The following is a 24,874-nucleotide window of genomic DNA, read 5'->3' as shown; positions in this document are numbered from 1 at the left end:
CCCAAAGTAGACACCTCCTTGTTCTTTACAGGGATGTGATCAAGACTTCACAACAGCCCGAGGATCTGTGCTTACAGCCTCAGGTCCTCTGCACAGAGAAGATAGTTCTTATCTCCGCTTTCAAGCTGAGAAAAGAGACCTGAAAAAGCGTAACACTTGGCCAGCTGATAGGAGCAAAGCCAGGTTCGAGCAGAGGCACTGATGCCACCTGCAGCCTCCTCCCGGGTCCCGGTCGCAGGCCAGTGTTCCCTGGGAGCCACCTGTGGAATATTCACGTCTAGCCTAAGGCCGGGTCCATTAATCCCATTATATAAATGAGGAAACTGGGCTTCTGAGACAGGAGCAGCAATTTGTCCGAGCTGACACTCCTCAGCGGCCAGGACCTGAGCACAGGTACGGACGCTGTCGTGCCACCATTTACTCAACGGTCTTTACCGAGCGCTTATGATGGGACACATCTCTTCTGAGCCCCAGGGGCAGAACGGTGACCAAACAGACAAGAATTGCTACCCTTTCTCAAAAAGTTAAATACGACCACACGACCCAGAAATTCCAATCCTGGGTTTACATTCAAGAGAAATGAAATGAAAACATATGTTCACATAAAACTTGTGCACAAATGTTCACGGAAGCACTGTTTACAGTAATCGAAAAGTGGAAACAACCCAAACGTCTATCGAGGGACAAATGGGTAAAGTACAGTCCGTCCAAACAGAGAAACACTAACTCCTCAGCCGTGAAAAGGAAGGAAGCTCTGACACACCGTGACAGGGATGAACCTTGTAACCGCGCTCAGTGAAGGAGCCAAACACAAAAGACCACATATCGGATGATTCTGTTTCTATGAAATGGCCAAAATAGGTGGTCGCCAGGGGCTGGGACAAGGGGAAATGGGGGAGTTTCTTTTGAGGGGTGATGAAAATATCCTGCAATGAGATAGTACCAATGGCTGCACAACCACCTTGTGAATATACAAAACTCACTGAACTGTATACTTGAAGAGGGTGAATTTTATGGTACGTGAATTTGCTCTCAATAAAAAAGTAATAAAACTTAAAAAAAAAGAAATCCTTGTGGTCTGGGAGCTTACATTCCAGTGGGGGAGGCAATGTAACTAACCAATGTCAGATGGTGACACTGTCAAATGGTGAGAGCAATGGGGGCTCCGGGATGCAGGCATGTGGAGGGCCGCGTGCACTCGGGGTCCACGCAGACCTGAGTGTGTGAAGGAGCCAGCCTGCTTGCATCTGACCGGCTCGGCATCAGAGCCCCCGCAAGAGTCCAGCACATTTAAGCATCAGAACTACATCAAGAGCAAACAGGATTCAAGGTGACTCGGTTTGTCTTTAACTGGCATGGCATCGCTGCACCGGCCCTTTTAACTGGGCACAGGCCTCCGTGACAAGTGACGAGGTCAGTTCCCATCCAAGTGGGGAGCATCCAGTCCCTGGAGTCACAGGCCACTTGGCTGGCTGAGCAGTAACACTTAAAACCAGCACTTCTAATTGGTCACCCTGGTCTAAGACTAAATCTCAGTACCCTCCTCTTATGCAGAGCAGCTAAGCAGCAGCCTGACTGTCAGCACCCACTGACGTCTCCAGTTGGTACCTTAGCCCTGCATGCATACTGCCTGTGAAGAAGATTCTTCCTCTTTTTCCAAAGACTCGCTCTTATGCACCTATCAGAATGGGGTGTTAACAGGCTTGGACCATTATGCTCCGCTAAGAGATCTAAAGTGGCTTGTTGTCCTGTCTAGAGGAGCTGAAGGTGCTTTGATCGTTGCTGTAATTGCAGCTGAAAAGACCCTACACCTCTGTCAGTATCAGCAAAGACGGCCGGTGGCAAAGAGTCCTTTTGATACCTGGTTGCTTTTATCATGCATCTGTCTTGGGACCACACTGCTGTCTTAAAAGATTGGAGCACTTTGCTTTTTCCCATTTATCCTTTTTCCCACCTAGGAAACCTCCGTTGGCTAAAGGAACGGCATGTTAGGTTTTGTCAAGACCCGAACCAGAGGTTTAAGACAGTCAGAAGTGGAGGAAAAGACGACAGGAGCCCCTAACCAAATGTTGAGAGAGGGCTGGGGGAGGGGGTCACTGCCTAGACGAAGTGGGGTCAAGGTGAGACCGAAAGGGGCCAATGGCTGGGAAAAGAATGTTCTGGACAGAGGTGAGAGCACATGCAAAGGCCCTGCAAGAGAAAAAAGCATGACATGCTCCAGAATCTGTTTAGCCCTAGGGGAAAAAAAATTGGACAGCGACAATCTTCTAAAAAGAAATGTTGAGACGCAAAGCCTCCATAAAAATTTTAAGAAAAAAGAATGAGGGGAACGCATTAAGATGTCTACACAAGTTTACGGCACGATTTAATTTCAGGTGCCCAACCCAGGTGCCCTTGCCCCCTGGGAAGGGCAGAGAGGTCATGGACAGGTATCTCCCACCTGTGCAGCGACTTCAGGGTCAATTTATTCCACTCCATTTATCAGAGCAGCAGCAACTAAAAAGACGGTAAGAATTTGCAACGATATGGATGGACCTCGAGAACATTATGCTAAGTGAAACAAGTCAGACGAAGAAAGACAAATACCGTAAGATCTCACTTATACGTGGAATCTAAAGAACAGAACAAATGGGCAAACTAAACAGAAATCATCTCAGAGATACAGAGGAAAAACTGATGGTTGTTAGACGGCAGGGGGTGGGGATGGGAGAGAAGGTAAAAAGATCAGAAAGCACAAATTATAGTCACACTATTGCCACAGGGTATGAAAGACAGTTTGGGGACTACAATCAATAGTGTTGTCAAGATGATGTAGAGTGTCAGATGGGCACATGTTTTATTAGGGAGACCACCTCAGGGGTGATGTAGATAACTGACCACTGTGCTGTACACCTGAAGCTGAAGCTGAGTAACATTGAAGGTCAACTATAATTATATATATACATACATAGTTACGGGATATGGAGTACACAGCATAGAGAATAGAGCCAATGGAATTGTAATAGATATATACGACGCCAGAGGGGTAGTAGACTGGGGGAGGAGCGTTATCACTGTGTGAGGGGTGTAAACATCTAACTAGTACATTGCTTTGTACACCTGAAACGAATAAAAAAAGAGAGAGAAATAAACAACAAAACAGACTGCAAGAATACAGTCTTTGTATGCAGTGTGACTCTAAGAGGGCCTGCTGATTTAACAAAATGTTACTTCAAGTCTCATCAAACCAGAAGTACGGAATCTCTGTGTCAAGTCCAGAGACCGACGACCCTGGAATCGAGCAACTTCTTTAAACAAGGGCACGATGGGTGAGTTAAGAAAACAAGACTTCCATTCAATGTTTCATACCAAACATGGAAGAGTTCAGAGAGACAGGAAGTTTTAAAAGTTTAAAGGTGCCAGGGCCAGTACACACGGTAGTTTAAAAAGCTGGGGGGAGGGAGAGGATGACAGGGGCCTGGTGGCTTTTCAGCAACGTGGTAATTTTAAGAATGAGATGACCTGGGAAAGGACGTGCTGCATTGTTATAAACCAAGATGTCAATATGCTTGCTTCTCCTTGGTCTAAACATGGCAGGTTAAGAAAATACAGCAAAGAAGGGAGGGTTTCTTCCAGAATAAACTGAGCTCTGGTTCTGCCCTGAAGTCACTGCATCACAGCAGCTGCCACTTCCTTCTGGGATTCTATCAGGAGGTGGCATCACATGCGTTTCTATTCAAGAAGCTAAGTTTCAGGAAACGAAGACACGAACGCCTTTTGCTTAGTCATTTACGTTTGTGGGCAGTGCCAGCACGTGCTGAAAATTCTCATTATGCAACCAGACAAATATTACGAAACTGCAGTGACTGTGGGGCCTGGGGTTCTACCAGCCCTTTCTTCCTGCAAGTCAAACCTGCAGACACTCACCTCCCAAAGGTGGCCAACGATGGGTGCATCCGCCCAGGAGTGCTCAGCATTCAGACCCATTTTCCCGTTTTTGAAGACGATAAATGTGAATGACTTGTCAAACCACCTGTGGGAAACGAAAATGTTTATGTCACGTAAATGTTTCAAAAGACAAAAAGAAAACTTTGTTGTGGAGGGGCTCGTTGACTTTGCACCCACCCCTCGAACAGCTCTACGGAGTAATGATAAAAGCCCACACAGAACCCCAAGTCCTTCATTTCTTCCCTGTTCCAGAGACAAAGGTAAGCTTTCATGTACAGACACAAAGGTAAGCTTTCATGTACTGGCGACTAGAAGAAGAACAGGACATCTTTTTACAACGTAAAAGGATGCACAAGACAACTGCGGAGAAACGGGAAGCTAGGCGGCCCACACATGCCCCCACCGCAGCAATTCCTGCCCCCAATCTGACAGGAAGGCAGGACCTCACTTTAGAGCTAAGGAAAAGGTGGCTCCAGGACGTGGGACAGCCTAATAACACCAGGGGACCAGTGAGCAAGGCCAGAGTGACAGTCAGATCAGGCCCCGCCCACCATTTTCTCCTTCAGTCACACCTCATTACATCTCCAAACAGAGGTGGTCATGCACAGAGGGGAAGAATCTCGAATTTGCTGCTTCTTCAGGTGTGTGTGTGTGTGTGTGTGTGTGTGTGTGTGTGAGAGAGAAAAAGAGAGAGAGAGAGAGAGAGAAAGAGAGAGAGAGAGAGAGAGAGTTTTTTGGTGACAAGAAGAGAATTAAGAGAATTTTTATGCTAGCCTGATTCCTTAATCTTTTCACTGAGATCACTGAGTTCAAGTTTGTTCTCCAAAATGTGTCAAAAATCCACAGAAAATAATTGCAGTATTTATATTTTTAAGTAAATACAGTTAAGGTGCTACATTTTATGAATATACGTGATTACTTTAAAGTATAAAAATATCCTATTGTTCTTCATTCTTGAAAAACACAAAAATATAGAAATATCTGCTTTCCTAAAAGTCCTTTCTGGAACACTGAGCTCGTGGGGTAAAGTCGAATGCCGCAGTCAGCAGCATGGAAATATCATTCGACTACAGACGCCCAGGGCAGCGAAAATGTTAAGAGTAGAGGTAACGTGTGGCTGGGGTCAGCCTTATGTAACATTTCTTCCAAGTTCACAGGCAGACTACTGTCTTTCAGAGAGCGAGTACAGTACCTGTCAAAACACCGGCCATGCAGTAGAGACTTGGCATAGCTATCCATTGATGTATCCGGGTCCTCCTTTTTATATCCCTGTTCCGTTTCATCTAATGTCACGAAGAATGCTGCCTTTTCCACGGCATCGAGAGACTGCTTATTTTTCCCACGTCCAAAATAGGCCTGGCGACACTTGGCCCAGGGCACTCTGCAGTAAGGATTCGATACAGTTAAACCTGCAGCCCTGGGGTGACAGCTCCTTGCACGTGATGTTTGAAATGACAGTGTTTTTCAGTTTTGTAGGAAAACCACACGCTTGTGATTTTCTCTATCCGACTGGCTGCCAGCTGGACTGCTTGGTCTGCGGACAGGAGACTCACTATTATCTCGTTATCTGTTCTAGACCGGAACACAGGGCCTGCTGTGTGACTGTTCAATAAATGCTGACTGGCCCCTGAGCTCAGCTGTCTGGGGGCCACAGACTCACAGAGAGAACTTTCTCCCCGCGCCCCCTCATGGGGATAGTCCTAAATAAGTTCCGGCAGCGGAAGTCACAGCAAGTCTGCGTGAGCACTCCCCTCGTGCCAGACTCCACTCCCAGCCTGGTCCATGGACTGGCTCACTGACCTACACTGCCACTCCCATCTTTCAGATGGCAAGACTGAGGTACAGAGATGAGGTCACAGCTACTTTGTAGCAGGGAGGGATTCAAGCCCAGGCCAGCCTGCCCCAAGTCCACGCAACTAATGACACAAGACACCCCGTGATGTGGGGTGCCCCAGGAGCCAAATTCAAGGGATTCTTTTCCGTCCCACCTTACATGAGGTAGCGGAGCTGACGTGGCAGCCACTTCTCCAGGGTCACCCCAGCCATGGCTTCCTCTAATCGCTCCTGGGCCACCTCACCGCGACCCTCCCCAGGTCCTGTGCCCCTGTCCACCCTTCCAGACCAGGGTCATCTGGTGTCTGTCTCCCGCCCTCTCCTCTTCCCAACACTCAGCTGAGATGGTCCACGGGTGCCAGGCGCCCCCTCCCAACCCTTGGTCCTGCTGACGCTCAGTCAGCACTGGGGACATGGGGCTCATTCTGCAGGACACTCCCCACTGCTGTGCACGGACTCATGCCCCCGTGGTGGCCGAATTCTCCTGGTTTCTTGGACAAGCCTCCCCCCCTTCCACTCACACCACCCGCTTCCCGTCCTCACTGCTTGGAGACCCCCTCTGCTTCCAGGACCAGAATCATCTCGTAAGTCTGCTTGGGTCACTCCAGCCTAAACTGGTCCCTTTACTGGCACCCAGTCACAGGACCAAGGCCAAATGTAGTCGCGCACATGGGACCCATTCTGCCTCAAGACCCAAGGTCCCCAGCAAGCTGTGCTGCCCCGGCAGGTGGCCCGCCCCCAGACACCTCTGTCACCCTGCATGCCCTCACCACGGGCATTTTCCTCTTCTCTGCCAAAGGGCCACTCCCCATCTGACTCCCAGTGCTGCTGTAACAGGTACCACATTGCTGTACCTCAGGGCTTCTCAACCAGGGACCCTCAGCCCCCAGGCCACACTGGGCAAATCTGAAGACAGCTGCACATGTCACAAGTCGGGGACCACATCCCGTGGTCCCCCAACCCCAAACAATTATCTAGCCCCAAACATATCGAGCCGAGGTCGAAACAGCCTGCCCTCAGCCTCCGCACAAGCCCAGTTCTCAGGTCAACAGAGGCCTCTCAGTGACCAGCAGACGAGGCAGGAAATGAACCCTGAGTCCTTGGTTTAAACTCATTGTTTCCTAAATTAAATGTAAGGCAGCCCCATGAGAAGCCTAACTCCTTCCTTCTGTGTCACGTGCTCTGGTACCTGCGCACACAGATGTCTGCCTGTCACACACAGAGATGTCCAAGGGGACCCAAGGGCGGGGGTGGGACCTGCTCCCTCGGAACAGGGCCAGGCTGACAAGGGCTCTCGTCCCACTCGTGTCCCCACGGGCCTCGGACACACGCCTGCCCCCCAGACAAGCCGCTGGGGAAGACGAGAGCCGTGTGCTACCCCCACAGCCCCAGACACCACCGGTGTCACGGGGAACTGCATACCTTTCTCCCGCAGTGAGGGCCGCCAGCTTCTCCTCCCCGGCCTGAGGCTCTGAGGGGTCGTCCAAGATCCTCTGCATCTGCTGCTCAATCTCTCGGGGCTTCAGCAGCCGGCCGTCGTGGTACAGCCAGACCTTGAAGTAGCGCCCTCTATGGAACACGACGATGTGCTTGCTGTCCCTTATGTGCTGGATGGTGTCTGGGGTGGGGGCGGGGGGCGAGACACAAAATCCACAAGCACAGGTCAGAGGGAGGAGAGAACGTCACCCCCGGCTTTTCAAGGGCACCAGCTGCGACCCCGGCGTCCCTCTACTCAGCTCCTAAGTCCGTTTCTCGAGAGTCCGTAGAGGGTTACGTGTAGCACCAGAGCTGAGAGCTCTGCAATCAGGCCTGGCCTCCAGACCCTGCTCGGCGCCCACTGGACATATCGTCTCAGGCCAATGACTTGACCCTTGCTAAGCCCCCAGCTTCTCATCTGTGATATGGAGCTAGTTCTCTCGTACGGATACGCGAGAATGAAAAGACAATACTGACCAGGAAGCTTTTCCTTCCTGGTCTCAGAGGAGAAGCTTTCGGCTTTTCCCCATGAGTCTGTTAGCTGTGGGCTTGTCACATGTGCACTTTACTATGTTGAGGTATATTCTCACCACTTTCATTCAACGTAGTACTGTAGTCCTAGCCAGAGCAATTGGGCAAGAAAAAGATAAAGGCATCCAGGGCCAGCCCAGTGGCTCAGGCAGTTAGAGCTCTGTGCTCCTAACTCCGAAGGCTGCCGGTTGGATTCCCACATGGGCCAGTGGGCTCTCAACCACAAGGTTGCCAGATCGACTCCCACAAGGGATGGTGGGCTGCGCCCCCTGCAACTAGAAAACGGCAACTGGACCTGGAGCTGAGCTGCACCCTCTACAACTAAGACTGAAAGGACAACAACTTGACTTGGAAAAAAGTCCTGGAAGTACACACTGTTCCCCAATAAAGTCCTATTTCCCTTAAAGAAAAACGAAAACAAAAAAGATAAAAGCATCCAAATTGGAAACAAAAACTGTCACTGTTTACAGACGACATGGTATATCTATCATATATACAAAACCCTAACGACTCCACCAAAAAACTGTTAGAAATAATAAACGAATTCAGTAAAGCTGCAGGATACAAAATCAATATACAAAATCACATGCATTTCTATACATTAATAACAAACTATCACAAAGAGAGATTAAGAAAGCAATCCATTTACAATTGCATCAGAAAGAATAAAATCCCTAGGAATCAGTTTAACCAATGAGGTAAAAGATCTATGCACTGAAAACTGTGACACTGATGAAATTGAAGACGACACAAATAAATGGAAAGATAGTCCATGCTCATGGTTTGGAAGAATTAATATTATTAAAAGGTCCATACTATCCAAAGCAATATATAAGTTCAGTGCAATCCCCATCAAATTCCAACGACATTTTTCACACAAGTAGAACAATCCTAAACTTTGTATGGAACCACAAAGACTCCAAACAGCCAAAGCCATCTTGAAAAAGAAAAAAGCTGGAGGCATCACAATTCCTGATTTATAGTATGTTACAGTACTACAAGAATCAAAATAGTATGGTATTGGATCAGTGGAAGAGAAGATAGAGCCCACAAATAAATCCACACGTATCTGGCCAATTAATTTATGACAAAAGAATCAAAAATACACAATGTAGCCTTGAACCCAAGAGAAACGGAAGTCGGGAAGGCCCAACAAAGACAAAGGGAAGTCAACAACAGAAGGAACATTCTCAGGCCTGAAACCTTGAAAACCTCAGGAGGTCACAGCAAATCGGTGACAGCCTTTGACATTTCCCCCACCACCTCCTGACGCTGACATTAAGGACGAAAAGTGCCGCTTCCCAGAGGGACCCTGAGGACGTGCCACTCACCGGTTTCCTCTCCTGGGATCCGAGATGTGTTGAACATTCGCTCCCACTGAGCAGAGCAGAGCGGGACTGTGGATCCCAAAAGAAGAATCTGTGATAGAAAAATGTGTCAGACTAACAAAAATTCCACCGGGGGAGAAAAGGAGCATATTCAGACCACAGATTCAAATGCTGGATTTGTGTTCTGTGCCCACAGCGTGATCTGACTTAATTTTTCCCAGTCTCCATAAAGAACAGCCGTTCCCTGGACGCCAGGTTTCACTGCAGACTTGCGGAACCACGGCAGGGCACGGCTTCCTACGTTGTTACTTCCTAGATGACACACTCTCATCGGTCAGGTATAAACTGACACTTAAACCGAAGGGGTATTTACCAAAAAAATGTCTTGTTTCTCTTGAGCTGTTCACCAGCTAAATTATTTTCCTTCAAAAGTTAACTAAGAGTTTCTTCCAGGGGCAAATTACAGAACTGAAGTGCATCAGACGGATGTCCACGTAGGACACGCAGGAGAATTAAATCTCAGAATAATTATGCAGAGTGCAAGAAGCTAGACCACAAGAGTGCACACTGTATGAGTCCATCTATATAAAGCTTTGGAAAATGAAAAATGGTCTAAAGTGACAGAAGGCAGATCAGAGGTTACCTGGTGTGTGGGTGACTGACGGGGAAGGGGCACAGAAAGGGATGGGGACAGGGTAGGGGGATATCACAAAGGTGCACAAGGAAACTTTTGGGGGTGATGGATATGCTCACTATCTTGGTGGTGGTGATGGCTTCGTGGGTGGGTGTGTGTATGTATACTGTATACCGTAGTTTGCTGTGTATAATGAGCTCCCGTGTATAATGCACACCCACGTTTTTGGCCCAAACTTTCAGGGGGGAAACAATCTTTCATTTTAATTTTTTAATTCAAATTTTTATTTGTTTACATTTAGGTGTTGTTTTTTGTATTATAAAGGAATTGTACCACTCATTTTTTAACGTTACGGTACCAGAAATTTTATATAACAAATACTTATAAAACACAAGAACAGATACAAGGTACTACAAGAAATTTTATGTACCGGTAACAAATTTACGATATTTACGCATTCTAGAAGGCCAAGAACTCCTCATTGTTGCAAGTTCTTCATAAGTTCAAAACCGATTATCGTATTCCAGGGAATTATTTTGCTTACGGATATCGTTCTTGATTTCTAGAGCTACACTTTTAACTCATAAGCATAAATAAAAGAATTAGAAACATTCTTTTAGATATGGAATTAGTACTACCCATGTAGAATGTGCATCCTTATTTTTCCCTCACAAATTTGGACAAAAAAGTGTGCATTATACACAGCAAAATACGGCAATGTCAGAACCGACAAATTATATATACGTCAAGTATGTACAATATATCAATAATACCTCAATAAAGCTGTTTTAAAAGAATTTTTTTTAAAAAGCAGTTTGTGCTCACTGGTTTGATTTCCTCCCGGTCCAGTTTGCGTCTATACAGCAGGATGGCGTGGATTGCGTTGCCTGCTCTTGCTGCCTGTATGTGAGTCGGCAGGACATAGAGCAAGTCCTGAAACGGGAATACACGTGTCAGCAGGGAGAATGTTCAGAGGAAAGACAGGCTGATTTACATACATGACAAAGCACTTCGACACTGTTAAAATAGTTCCATACATGTGGTCACTCGTTATACCTGCTCTGCTAGAAAATAAATTGTACTTTCATTTCCTATACTTTGTCCATATTATTTTGTTCACGTTTTATAAGAACACAAGCCCCCAAGGAATTCTTGGGATATTAAAGGGAACAGTATCTTTTAAAATGAAATCTTCAATAAACAGAATTCAAATTTTTAAGATAGTATTCTGTCCCAAATATATTTCTATAATGCAAAAATAAATAAACAAATAAATAAATAAGCAATCAGATAGGAAGTTTTCTGAATGAGAAGTAACCAAAAGTTAAAATAACTTTTTACGTAGAGCAGTGCCTGCAGTGTTCTAAATTCTGAGACACAATTCGTTCTAAATGTCATTTTCCATGACTGGAAGAAAAGACCAAGGGACACAGGTCTACACTATAATCTGAGAGTATGTCTTCGATTATGTAGGAAAGCGCTTTTGTAGGGAAAAGACAGGAATGAAAAGGTACCCGGTGGACAGCTCCCTCTCGAAAACCGTTCTATGTACCACACTAACCATTTTTCTGTAAGTTTGAGATTGTTTCTGATGGGGAAAAAAATTAAAAGAAAAAGAAGAGAAAATTTTAAAAAGGAGAAAAACAGAACAGAAAACCAGACAATAAAAAAAGAGAAATAGGGGGAAAAAATAAAAGGAAGCAAGGAACAAAAATAAAGAGAAACTGAAAGAATTCGATGCATCAGTTATTGAACGGTGACCCGGAATCCAACATGAGGGGCTCCTAACACGACTGACGGTTGCTCTCCTAGCCCCTCAGTGTCTCCCAAGACAAAGAAAGACCAAAGACAGGAAACGACACGCAACATGTGACCCCCGGAGTCTCAGGGCGCAGGACAAAGCTCAGCGTGCGGGCGGTGGGCAGACTCTCGGCCACCTGGCTGTCCCTGAGCCCTTCACCTCACGGTGGCACTGTCACGCAGAGCTCAGTTAAGAAAGCCGGCAGAGGCACACAACTCTGTGAGGACTCCCTGCTCGTCACGAGGGCATGTTCGCGACCCAGATTTCTCTGCAGTACCTTGGTGCCCTTGAGCTACTTGGCAAATACGGAAGGACACCCATGTTGCTCTCCGGTGTCGGAGGCAGGTGCTGGGCACCCTGGTGGAGCATGGAGCCTTGGACAGGGGAAGCAGAACCGGGAGCAGCACGGGCCAAGCCCCTGAGCTTCCGCAGGCAACGGGCAGGGCCACGAAGATGCCGCCCCGCTGCTCGGTGCCCACCGGACAGGACACGCAGCCCTGAGAACTGGCTCACCATGGCGTAGTAGTTGCTATTCACCATCAGCGGCCCGCGTCCTCGCAGGTAGATGTATTCCTCCCACCAATCGCTCACCTGTTGGTGCAAACAGACAAGATCAAGAAGTGACGCAGGCGCCCAGGGCACCGCGTGGGGTGAATTTTGTGCAAAAAAGTGGAAATGGAAAGTGGTTTTTGTTTTCAAGTCATGACATAGCTAGAGTGTAGATCCCTTTCACTTTAGAAATGGTTAAAAAAAAAAAAGACCAACTGGAAAATAAGTGACAATTGTTTGTTGACATTTCTTAATAATCATTATTATCCAAAACTATGCCACAGACAGCTTCTCCTGGCCCTGTTTGCTGGGTCTCCCTGAAGTGGCCACCTCTCAATCCCGTCTGGTTCCCTTCAGAGCCGTGGTGCTAACACGGGGCCCACACGTGTCGTTGTCACTCCCCAGCACGACGTCCTGCTATCCCCCAAAGAGCCAGCCACCTCTTCCTGACCACACCCACAAACTTCTGGGTGAGCTTTTTTTCCCCCCACTTTGTGTTAAAGTGCACGTACACAGAATGGTGCGTGTGTCAGAGTCTACGTGTGCGTGTGAACATGTTTAACGACTCAACACACCTGTGTAACCGGCACCTGATCAGAGACAGAACATGGCCCCACTGCCACCCCTGCCGGCCCCTGGCGCTCCCTGCAGGCACTGCCCACCCAACCAGACGCCCACCGCTAGCCCCGCCCCTGGTTTTCTCTGGGTCCCGTTTTAACACCTTCTCTTCCAAGTCAGCTATTCCTCAAAACCCAGAGTCCCACCCCCACCCGTTTCATCGGCCAGATGTCCCCTTGCCCGCCATGCACGGGGAAGGCCAGCTGGTTCATGGAACTCCTTCATATTTTCATACACAAAATTCCATCAGGAAAAAGAGTGCACGCGTATACTTACATAATTTGTAGCCCACCAAGACTTTAACTTCAAATACCACTGTAACTTTGGCCCAAGGGTGACAGCAAAATCTTCCGCCAGAGCCGTCATCCGCTTAAAGTCAGCTTCCTTCATAAGAGGTCTCACCGATTCCAGGTACTGGGGTTAAGGAGAAAAATAGGAGTCGAGTTAAAACTCCGTTTCCTGACCAAAAAATGTAAACCTCTTTCACAGATTGGAACCTCTGCCCCGAAACTGGTTCTGCTAGTCCTCACGCCAGTTGGCTAACTAACTGCCACACTAAATGACGTTTTAGATCAGAGGCAATAATTAAACATTTTTGTCCTTTACTGGCCCACAAGCTCCCCACACCCTGACAAAATCACCCAAGTGACTTCTAAATGGACAAGGTCCCAGTTTGGTTAACCAGGAAATGTCACCAGGAAAAGTCAGTGGTGACTTTTCTCCATTATCTGGCTCGTAGCGAGAGCTCCTTTCTCAGCTAAGCTAGATGTCCTGGTGCAACGGGAGTGGGAGGGGGCTGGAGCTCAAAGTGTGGGGCAATTCTGCCCCAGTGCTCAGGACTGCAGAACAGGAAGGAAGAGCCAGAATCATGCCCGGGGGCGGGGATGGTCCTGCCACCAGGTCAAGGCCAGATCTCCAGGTCCAGGGTTTTCACAACATTGTGAAGGTACATAATGCCACAGAATGGTTTAAAATAGTTAAAATGGTCATGTTTATGTTATATATGTTTACCACAATTTAAAACAATTAGTAATGTAGTATAGCAAAACCACTGAATTGGACCCTTTGAACTGTATGGTATATGAACTGTATCTCAATAATGCTGTTAAAAAGTTTTGCCAAGTGGTTTCTCTATCAAATATGATGCCTTTAAAAAAAAAAAAAAAACACAAGCAAACACCTAAGATGTGCTGATACATTAGCGGGGAAAAACCATTTCCTATAACAGCCCTACAAGGTGCACTGCTGGCAGCCCACACATGACAGTACCGGACAATCACCATCAAGCTGTAAACTTTAATCCTACAGGTGCCTGGCACCTGGGTATGTCCCACGGGTGTGACCGTGACCTTGATGCCGCACCTACCCTGTTCACGGTGTCTTTCACGGCTGGGACCGGCAGACGCGGCAGAGATGTCTGGAAGCTGTACAACATGGGTTTTCGGCCTGAAAAGACCTTGACCATACCCTTAAAACAAAAAGGTACACTTCAAAAGATGAGACTGTGAAAATCTGAAACCAGTTCTCAAGTGTCTACAACTTGCCAACTATGTACAGATGTCCTGGGGTGGTTTATTTTCCCTCTAGTCCATTTTCTGCCCCTACCCTTGCAGGCCTTGGCAAACAGGTCACCCCACAGAAAAAGCAGGTTGAATGAAAGCCTAGGTCTCACAGCTGCTTCGAGATCTCCTACCTAGTCCAGGAGGTGTCGGTCTCCAGCCAGGACCCTCCTCGGGCACCCTGCCTGGTATCACTGTCTGACTACACCTCTGCACGTGGGTAAGCTCACCCACCTACTTCTGCGAGGCCCTTGGTTTCAGGGTTGGCTCAAGGCTCTGGCAGGAATGGTGGGTGAGTAGGGGCTAAGCTGAGGTGCCTGGACCTCAGGCCAACCCCAGGAGAAGCAGTGTGGCCCCTTCGGTCCCTGTCAAGCCTAGTGGACAGCACACACTTGCCTGCCATCGGCCCTCACTTTAGGCTAGAATGACCTCAACTTGTTATAATAACTGGTCATCTCACACTGACTAAACCTCAAAGGAATTTCTAGGGCTCGTGTGTGTGTGTGTGTGTGTGTGTGTGTGTGTGTGTGTGTGAGATTCTTGACGCTGAAAAGGGCTGGGACTCAACTGGACATCAGCCATGAAATGTCATCCTAGGGAACATCATTTAACTTGTTTTGCAAAATATGGGAAACGATCTCTGAATCTATTCTGGGTGTTAAATTCTGCTTCTCTGGAAATCAGAAAACATAATCCAAGCAATTAGCAGAAGTGGGTTTCGGAAAGAGTGAAGGGCAGGGTATGTGGTGGGTTCGTGCCTGGGGGGGGCACCACCGTGGCTCTCAAGACTTCTCTCCCAAACTGGCCCCCAGCAGGTGGCAATCAGCTCGCAGATGGAGCCAGCGTGTGCCGAGGTTGGGACAAAAATCCACACACAGGGTAAAGGAGTGACACTCGGGCTGAGGGCTACGGGAGCTGGTGGGACGTGCTGGCAGCCAAGGGTGAGTCGGGGAGACCCGGTCAGACCCGTCAGCCAAGGAAACCAGGCAATACCTGACCTCAAGTTAGAAAAGCTACAAAGACGTGGAGGGACGGTACTTTTATTGGATGGGTAACCTGGATGACAAACCTAGCAGACATTAATGTAAAATGTTCAGAACTCACCAACATCATTAAGAAAAATGCTCTTGGACCCAAACATTGTGAGTCGTGGTGAATCCATCCTCTCCAGCAATTAGAGGTTGACCCCTAGTCACCAGCGAAGGGTCAAAGGTCCCATGAGGACTGCTTTCAAAAGTGAAAGCCACCCACACGAGACACTAGGCCAAGTGAGATGAGCCAGACACAGAGGACTAATATCTCCCGATCTCACCGATCTGTGGAATCTAAGAGTCCAACTCATAGACACAGCACACAGAATGGTGACAGCCGGGGGCTGGGGAAATAAAGGCGTGTTGGCTCACGGGTATAAAATTTCAGTTACACGGAATAAATAAGTTCCGGGGTCTACTGTACAACATGGGGCCTGGGACTGACAATACCAGAGGCTCAAATGTTTGCTAAGAGGTAGATCTGAGGTTAAGTCTTACCACAGAAGGGAACAGATGGGGGGAGAGGGGGCACATGGGGTGGTAAGTGTGTGGCACTGAGAGGGATGACGGCTCCCCGGGTGTGTACGCGTCTCCAGACACAGCAAGCCGTGTACGGTCACTGGCCACAGCTCTTCCATGCCAAGCACACCTCCATAACGGGGTTAAACACCTGTACACCAGCCCGGCTCTGACAGTGTCGTTCAATTACCATCCAGACTTTGGTGGCGCGGCTCAATTTGCCGTGCTTGGCAAACATCCAGCCGTGGTAGGACAGCAGCAACTTCAGGGAGTAGCGCATCGTGACGATAAGGGCCACCCACAGGCCCGTGCCGAAGAGGACGCCGCTGACCACGTTCTTTGTCTGGCTGGACATGTAGCCACTACCGGGACGAGAGGAGACAAGCCGCAAATACGTTAGCAAGAAAGAGAGGCTGGGGGGGCGACAGCTCCATGGGACACCGCCATGCGCTGCGAGCCACAGCGGCTGCCGCGCACACTAAGGACACCGCGGAGCCCGGACCAGGAATCAGGAGTCGGGCCTGATCAGAGAGAGGACATGCATATTAATCCAACCGTCAAGACTCAGGCGTTTTTCTCCTCACCTTGAAATGAATCAGCCCCATCTGCTTTGGCGGTCCTCAAAATGAACCCAGGCTAACTTGCGCAATGGGGGGCAGGGGGTACACAACGTCCTCCAGGGTCTAGGGACGATGACAGAGGTGACATGAGGCTGTGGACTGCCCCCATGACAACTACGCCCCCGATGGACCTGCATCACCTCAGCTGGCGGCTCGCAGCAGTTCTATGTCTTTTCCATCCTGCTCTCTATGGTGTTCTTCCTCGAACATAGATTTGGAGTTTGCCGTTACTCAGAAGAAACTCAGATCATTTGGCAAAGCGATTCCCTCAACTACGTGTATCAACAGGGCTAGTTTTTGATCTAGGCAGGAATGTTTATCATATATAAACCAAAAAACTGATCGGACAGAATGATCATTTAAATAATAAAGACAGAATACGTTTTCGGTTGCTAAGGAAAGTGATTATTTCATAGCAAAGAGGAGCCTTTAGAAATGAGAAGAAATGCAGCTATTCACACGTCTTTGTGGTTTTGCTTGTAGTTTAAGTTGTTTTGTGGAAACCGCAAAATATTTACAAAATAAAAACTAAGTGTGTTTCAAATTACTAGAGCAAACCAATAAACAACTTGAAAGTATCTCCAATATTTGGAAACCACCAATTTAACATTTTCGAATACTTAAGTTATACAGAAACACGTATCTTCAAAGTAAAATGCTTTTGCTTCAAAACTTGTATCTTTCTAGAACCTGTTCCAATCTTGAGTTCAAGTTTAACCGTAGTCTCTACTCAAAACCTTCTTTTCTGAGAGTCTAATCTACACGTAAATGTGGATGTAAAGATTTAAGAACTTATCTTACAGATGCTTTACAGTTCAGTTGTCTCTAAGTGCTACCTCACCAAAGGAAAAAGACATACCGACTTACTCAGTTCACAAATATCAGACATTATTTTTTATGTATATACATATAGTACTTCGAGACAAAACATGAGCAAAAAAGCTTCTTATGAAGAACATGTCCTTCCGAGGCTACAGGAGATGGACTAACACCTGGTCACCTGCACCTGTGAACACAGCCTCTCAGAGATGTGAGAGATCCCTCCAGGAAGAGAGTTCCAGAACGGTCCTTGAGCCTGGGTGACACTGGCCTGTAAGCTGGTCTTTCTCCATTTGGGACAGGGATGGCCCAGTTACCCCAATTGGTTTAGAGGGACAAAGACACAAATCTTATGAAGATCCAGATTAAAAGGGCTTTAAATAGCCAACACTTCTGAATATAATCCAGTGTAAAAAGACAGCCCACATTCGAAAGTAAATAATCATCCGTAAACCCACAACTGTCTGAAAAGCAGGTAGGAATAGCACAGTGCGTGGGTCGAACTGTCTGCAGGGGGTGGACCTGTGTCCCTTGGGAACTAAAGGATGAGAGGAGAGAGGCTTAGGACCCGAGTGTCGAGAGTGCCAGGTCCCTGCCTCAGCTGCCCCGGCCCCCAGGCGGACCAAGGCATCTGCACGCTTCTGCTGAAATGAGAGGGAGTTTTTACGCAGTTTTGGACTCGGCTGGATTCTCAGGGACTCCCGTGAGTCCGGGGGCTTCTGAAGGAACCATATTTAATTCCAAACAACCAGCAATGTGTTAATTTATTTAAAAGGCCCAGAGCCCATCTGTTTCGCTTAGGTCAGACCCCAACATGGCAGACGTGGCCTGGGGACAGTGTGGACACACCCGGGTTGCATCTCATCCCTTAGGGACCCTACCTTCCGCTCACAACTCCTGGCCCGAGAAACAAAGCCCGATTATGGGACGAGGATGTGGAGACTGTTATTTCTCTAGTGAGAGACCTGGAACGTTCAAGGGGGTGGCACCCTTCACAGCAGCCCAGGACATGGGAAGAAAGCCGACCTTGAGAACTGCAGCGAAAGCTTCACACTGAATCCAGAACGGTAATAGGCATGTTATACTTGAAAAGACACAAAAATAGCAGCAGCAGCAACCACCACCAAAACCCCGACCACTTCCTAGACGGTGTGAGATCTGAAAGGATTACTTACGTCGTGTCGAGGGTCCGGTTGATTTTTGCAATTATTCCCAGCGAGGGGTCGATTTTGGCGTACATTGTTGACATCACGCCCACCACCACGATGAGCCAACTGGAGGGACTCGCCGGGTACACGCCAGTGATGATGCCATTCTGAAAACAGACACGTAGTGAGAACGTCCCGCCCACAAAATTGCATGGCCTCTGGCAATGGGGGCCAGGGAGACACCCGGCAGCGGGGGGTGGGTGTTTGTAGCACTCCGCGGCTAAGCAATCGTGCTGTCACTACTGGAAATCTCCACCTGCAGCTGCTCCAACTTCTGTCCAGCTCCTTCCCTTCCTCTATTTCTGATCCAAAAGCCTCCCTCCCTACCCCTGACTCCAGGACATTAGAACCACCCCAGGGCCTAGTGTAACATACAGATTCCTGAGCTCCACCAAGACTCACTCACGACACCCAAGGGTTATGGACGTTACTGAGCCAACCATGAAGTCCTCTCCCAAATCTGCTCTACCTGGGATGCCTGAGGCCCCCCCCGACTCCAAAACCACCCCTCCCGAATCAAGATACTGCTTAACCCCAAAGTATTTACAGGAGACCTCACTCCATGTTGAAAATTTGCTGTAAGATTCTTTAGCCAAAACCCCCCCATACCCCTAAAAAACAAAACCAGAAAGTAGCAGAAGGGAGAAGGAGGATATATGAATCAAAATTGACAAAATGTTGACCACGGGAGAAACTGGGAGAAGAGCTCTTTACTCTTTACTTCTGCGTACGTTTCAAAGCTTCCAATTAAAAAAAAAATGATTTTGAAAGTCATCAGAGTAAGAGATGCATTTGACCAAGACAGTGGATTAAAAACTCTCAAAGCTTTATCTGAATGCTTCAGAAGATACTTGCATCCCTGCGTGTTATTTCTACTGGATTCCTCCACTATCGAAAGGGAACAGATTTTAGCAAAACAAGTCAGACAGAAAAAGTAGAGAACCTATGATTTCACTGATATGTGGTATATAAAACTGAAAACAACAAAAGAACAAGACAAACAAATGAAGGAACAAAAACTCAGAGACATAGATGATAGTTTAGGGGTTACCACCGGGTAAGGGGAAGGGGGCTCTAGAAGAGGGTAAAAGGGCTCTAACATACGGTGATGGAAAGAGAACTGACTCGGTGGTGAACACACAATGTGAGATATAGATAATCAGAATTACAGAATAGTACACCTGAAATCTATGTAACTTTACTAACAATTGTCACCCCAATAAACTTTAATTAAAAAAAAAAGAAAGCTGTGATTAAGAGTACTTATGAAACAAAAAGTCCTAAAAATAAAAGAGGGAATACATTTTAAACAAAGGGGGGGTCTTGTGGTATTCTCTGAAGTAAAAAAAAGGTTATTTTAAAATAAATTATACAAATATATAAAATTAAGTTAAAATGGAGGAAGGAAGATTCCAGATTAAGTGCCTGCTGCTCCCCCCCTGCAGCTGCTCTGACAGCTCTGCTGGCCCCTCTTCCTCTGAGCGATGAGATGGTCCTCTAAAACCCCTTGATTGGGCATGGCCATGCATGTTTTGTATCGTACGTTTTCATACCTACTGGCCTTGCTTTCTCAGGTCTTTGAAATCAGAGAACAACATTTGCACTGTGGTAAAATGATGGCTGCTCCCTCTGCACCCCAGTTTTACCTTCCTCCATTTGAAAGTAATGAGGGAAGGTCTCAGCAAGGCCAGGAGGGCAAACCTCGCTTCGCCTATAGGTGACACCCCCTCCACTTCAGGTGGATCAGGCTAGCCAGTGCCAGACAACCGATGGGATGTGACCCAGCCATGTCCCTGGACGCCAGGACCTACTGGCTGAGCCCAGGGACACCTCTCCAGCCAGGGCCAGTTCCCAGGGACCCATCCACCTCCACGGTCACAGCTCTCACCTACTCTAGCTCCTGGGCCTTTCTCAGCAGCCTCCCTGTACCCTACCCTCCAAAAAGAAACTTGGAGAATTAAAACACCACCTACTCAAAAACAAGACAGGTGCTTGAAACAGTGAAAAAATATCCCCTCTTTCAGGAAAACAGAACTGAGAACCTGTGAAGTTAACTGTACTTGAGTTTACGTGCATTATTTGTCAACATTTGAATATTTTATCAGTGAGACAGATACCTGTTAAATAAACTCACTGCAGTTTCACACAGCTGGAAAACAATCCTTTTTCTAGAAGGTGTGTAGGATTCTGGACTCGGAGCAGGAGACTTGGATTTTAGTCTTAACTTTTCTTCTACCGAGCCCAGACTTCCTCACCTGCTTGACAAGGTAATGACTCGCCCTACTTTCCTTTCGGAATTTCTTTAGGAACTCAGCGAGCCACATAGGAAAGTGTTTCCTAAGACTTAAGTACCATGGAAAGAGAAAGGATGTGCTGATTACCACTCTGAAATACTTATGCTTGAAAAGCACCCAGCAAACAGTTCTCGGTGTCAAAGTGACTACTGTACAGATTTAAACGAGTTTCTGAGAACCTTGAATCTGATAAACTTCTTTTTCCAGGAATGAAGTCCAGACAGGTAGATCTGCTTGAGGGCCTCGTGGCTCAGCCGCAGGTCGATCCCGTCCGGGGTAACTGTGAACTGGAAAGCCACGGCTTGGTGAGCTTCTGCCATCTTTACGGCCTCCTGGACAGAGAAGAGGACCATGTAACACCGTGCAACATTTTACAGAGTAGTTGCCCTTGTTAGAAGTGTGATTCGTTCCGAATTTAAGTTTTTCCACCCCAGTTGACAGATTCAAACATTTGTCCTTAACAGATCCAATTCTGCGATCCCCCATCACCCTGTCCAGCACTATACTATACGGACAATCAGAGGCCCTGGGTCATCAGCGGGAGTCCAGGAGTGAAAGCCCTCACCTCCGGCCTGGCCTCCAGGCCCCAGGCCCGTGGAAAGCCTTGCCCTCTGACCCCTGGCCCTGGCCATCCCCCCAGGCCATGCCCAGCTGACACAGGAAGCTGGGGGCTGTTTAGCAACTTGCCAAGGCAAATCCCATTCCTGCCAGCAGTCACATGGAGGCCACACATGAATCCACAGGGTCCTGAATCCTTCAGATAGAAACAGACTGACACCAAATGCAAATGTGTGGTTGGTGTCTTGAAAAACCATTTTAGGCACCATCGGAGACTCTAAAAACCAGGCACAGAGTCCTCAGGATGGAGCTGGGCCTTCCTCCTCTGAGGCAGGGACTGGAATCAAACTCAACACAAGGGGTGGGGCATCCCTGGAGCACCTACCCTCCCCAAGCCCAGCGCCCTGGGCTAGCTCCGCCCCACACCCCCCCCCCCCAGCAATGGAAAGTACATTTCATTCCAGCGTCCTCAGGACCCACAGTTTGTCCTTTGTTTCCTGTTATCCTTGCTCCTGTCTTCTTGCCTGGCTGCCTCCTGACACAGCCACCTCTTCCCTCAGGGCTTCCCCTCACTCCCAACGGCCCCTCTGCCATCTTCTGAAGGCACCTTCTCTTCCTAACCCATTTGTACAGAGCGCCACATGGATAAAAAGGTGGCTAAGAGAGGGAAAAAAACTCACAAGAGCCATAATAAAAATCTGAACTTGCACATGTGTGTTTTCTCATCACACGCAATTTTTCCTGTTTTCCCCCATGTACGCCCACTCAGTGTAGACGTAGGACCTATCACAAGAAACAGACACCCAGTTACAGAAGTCAGACTAGCCTAGTCTTCAGTCAGAACAAACGAATCCATTTGCAGGCCCTCGAAAGGCAACCAACTTTCATTCATTTGTTCATGCAAATGAACAAAAAAGTATTTGCTGACAGCCTCCTATGTGCCAGCCATGATGGGATAGAGATGTTGGCAGAAAAGGTCCCCCTGCCTTCCCTCAGCTCAGACAAGGAGGCAGAAAGAAGAGGGGACCTACCAGGGGACACTGATGCCCAGGAGGGCAGGCCTTTCTGGCCGAAAGTCAGACCTGTGCAAGGACTCGAGGCAGACGGCAAGGGCAGAGTGGCTGGGGCTAAGGAAAAGACGGATGGAGTCAAGAGCAGGGCGGCTACAGCTGACTTCAGAAAGGATGGCCCAGAGGCGGCCACGAGGCGCTGGGTTTTGCACTAAGGGCTATGGAAAGGCATCTCGGGCCTTAAGGCAGGGTGTCTGTTCCTGTTCTGTTCTAAAGACCACCCTGGCTGCCACATAGAGCTTGGGTGAGACGAGGAAGCAAGACCAGGAAGAATCTGAGGCCGTGTCCCGAGAGAGTGGTCCTAAGTGGGGACAGTGGGGTCGGGGAGGACGGCCACTCCAGACAGGTGTAAGAGGCACTCTGGGGCTTCCGGTTTATACCACCCGCTCAGCAGAGCCATTCCCGGACATAAGAGGGAGTCTCCGTGTGGGAGGACGGGCTTGGAGCAGAGAATTCTCACGTGGACCCCCCACATGTGATGTCACCAGGCAGAGGAGAGGTTGGGAAGGGCACACTTGGGAAACAGCAACACACAGAACCTGAGAGCTCCGCTCGGATGATTCTTGAAAAAAAGCGGTATAACCTTAGCTTAGTGCAATCTGTAACCATTCCAGAATGTTCACATACTATTTAGCAGGCATGGAGCAAGCTGCCATGGGCTGGGCAAGTTTGAAGGAATGGATCCCATTCTTGAAAGCAGCAATCTCTCTAAGCAAATGTGTTACAGATGCCGTGTTTCCCGGAAAATAAGACCTAGCCAGACAATCGGCTCTAATGCGTCTTTTGGAACAAAAATTAATATAAGACCCAGTATTATATTATATATTATATTATATTATATTATGTTATGTTATGTTATATAAGACCTGGTCTTATATTAATTTTTGCTCCAAAAGACACATTAGAGCTGACTGTCCGGCTAGGTCTTATTTTGGGGGAAACACGGTACTTTCAGAATGTTGACGAGGGCACCCAAACCAATAGCTTGGATCTATTTCTCCAAAAGTAGGGAAGTGGCTCTAAGATTCTCCCAGGCTAACTCAGCCCCCCACCTCCATCAAGGCCTTCAGTGGGGCGGGAGAGGCAAGATTCTGCACAGCATGCACTTCGGCAAATAAAATTATGTGTCTGGCTACCCTTGCAATGATGTATGAGATCTCTCAAGGGCTTTACATAGATCACGAAAGGGTCACTCATGGCGTAGATTAAATATGGTGTTTGTTGCCAATTCTGTCCAAAGACACGTAGGGACGTTTGCTCAGGAATCGAACCTCCGCTGGGGAGAGGCAGGCAGACTGAGAACATTTGCAGTCTCCTTCCAATGGCCTTGTCCGAACTCTCTGAAATGAACTAAGGATTTTCTTGCTTTGATTGGTTCAGACTAAAAACCACACGTAAGTGTCCTGACTACCCCAAAATGGACAATCTGTTTCTCTCGTTTTGCAGGATGGCTGCCCTGAGCCGTAAGCGGGAATTGGTGAACCGCCCACCAACAGGGGCTTGGAAAGCTCCCTTCGCGAATCGAATGAGTGGAAATTCCACCCTCCGTCCTGGTACCCACAGCCTCGTGGGTCCTTAAAAACATTTATAATTGGAATACCGCCTCCAGCAGCCACCAGGGAAATGCAAATCAAAACCACAGCAGAATGCCACTGTCACCCCAGACCAGGATGGCTATAACCAAAAAGACGGCTGACAGGTGCTGGCGAGGAAGGAGGTGACGAGCCTGGGAACCCTCATGCCTGCTTTGGACAACAGCCCGGCGGGTTCCCAGAAGGTTAAACACAGAGTTACCATGTGACCCAGCAATTCCACCCCTAGGCATATGCCCAGGAGAAAAGTAAACACACCCACACAAAAACATATAAAAACGCATACACGGATGTCCACGCCGTCATTACTCATGATAACCAAAAAGTGGTAAAACCCAAATGTCCTTTCACTGATGAATGGGCAAACAAAATGCAGTCCATCCACATAACAGACAGTTATTTGGCCATAAAACAGAACAAAGCACTGAAAACATTATGCTTAAGTGAAAGAAGCCAGATACAAAAACCCACGTAGTGTATGCAAAATGCCTAGAACAGGCAAATCCAACAGAGATAGAAAGTATAGTAGTGGTCGCCTAGGGCTGGAAGGGATGGGGGTTGGGGGAGCAGGTGATGGCTAAGAACAGGAGGGTTTCTTTTTGGGGTGATGAAAATGACCCAAAACTGAACGTGGAGATGTGTGCACGTACTTGCTTTCGATGGGTGGATTGTATGGAGGTGAATTACACTGCGACAAAGTTGTTATTTAAAACACCACCACCACTGCCTCATGAAATTGCAGTGGCGTTTGTTTAACATGTATGCACGTAAATCCTCCTCAAACATATAATTCAGGTAGGCAGGCAGGTGGATGTGCCACTCGTCCTTTGTCCCCTCATGTGTCCACCCTAATGCTCCATTCACACTAAGGGAAACTTCCGACAACCGCTACCTTGTGGTATTGAGG

General features: G+C 47.9%; 1 protein-coding gene across 1 annotated transcript in view; it reads right to left on the bottom strand.

Moving 5' to 3' along the window:
• Positions 1-24,874, bottom strand: part of CPT1A (carnitine palmitoyltransferase 1A) — a 55,416-nt gene that overhangs the window by 11,854 nt on the left and 18,688 nt on the right. Inside the window, exons 2-12 of the mRNA XM_033119948.1 lie at positions 20,927-21,079; positions 18,421-18,560; positions 15,997-16,168; positions 14,064-14,165; positions 12,974-13,111; positions 12,044-12,121; positions 10,555-10,662; positions 9,099-9,186; positions 7,183-7,378; positions 5,120-5,308; positions 3,907-4,012 (exon numbers count right to left, since the gene is read on the bottom strand). Coding sequence (XP_032975839.1) covers positions 3,907-4,012; positions 5,120-5,308; positions 7,183-7,378; positions 9,099-9,186; positions 10,555-10,662; positions 12,044-12,121; positions 12,974-13,111; positions 14,064-14,165; positions 15,997-16,168; positions 18,421-18,560; positions 20,927-21,067 — 1,458 coding nt within the window. The 5' untranslated portion in view covers positions 21,068-21,079. The remainder of the gene's footprint in view (positions 1-3,906; positions 4,013-5,119; positions 5,309-7,182; positions 7,379-9,098; positions 9,187-10,554; positions 10,663-12,043; positions 12,122-12,973; positions 13,112-14,063; positions 14,166-15,996; positions 16,169-18,420; positions 18,561-20,926; positions 21,080-24,874) is intronic.

This window comes from Rhinolophus ferrumequinum, chromosome 11 (assembly GCF_004115265.2).
Source record: "Rhinolophus ferrumequinum isolate MPI-CBG mRhiFer1 chromosome 11, mRhiFer1_v1.p, whole genome shotgun sequence".
NCBI lineage: Eukaryota > Metazoa > Chordata > Mammalia > Chiroptera > Rhinolophidae > Rhinolophus > Rhinolophus ferrumequinum.
The sequence above is the reverse complement of the archived record's forward strand: the minus strand, read 5'-3'. Positions and strand labels throughout refer to the sequence as shown.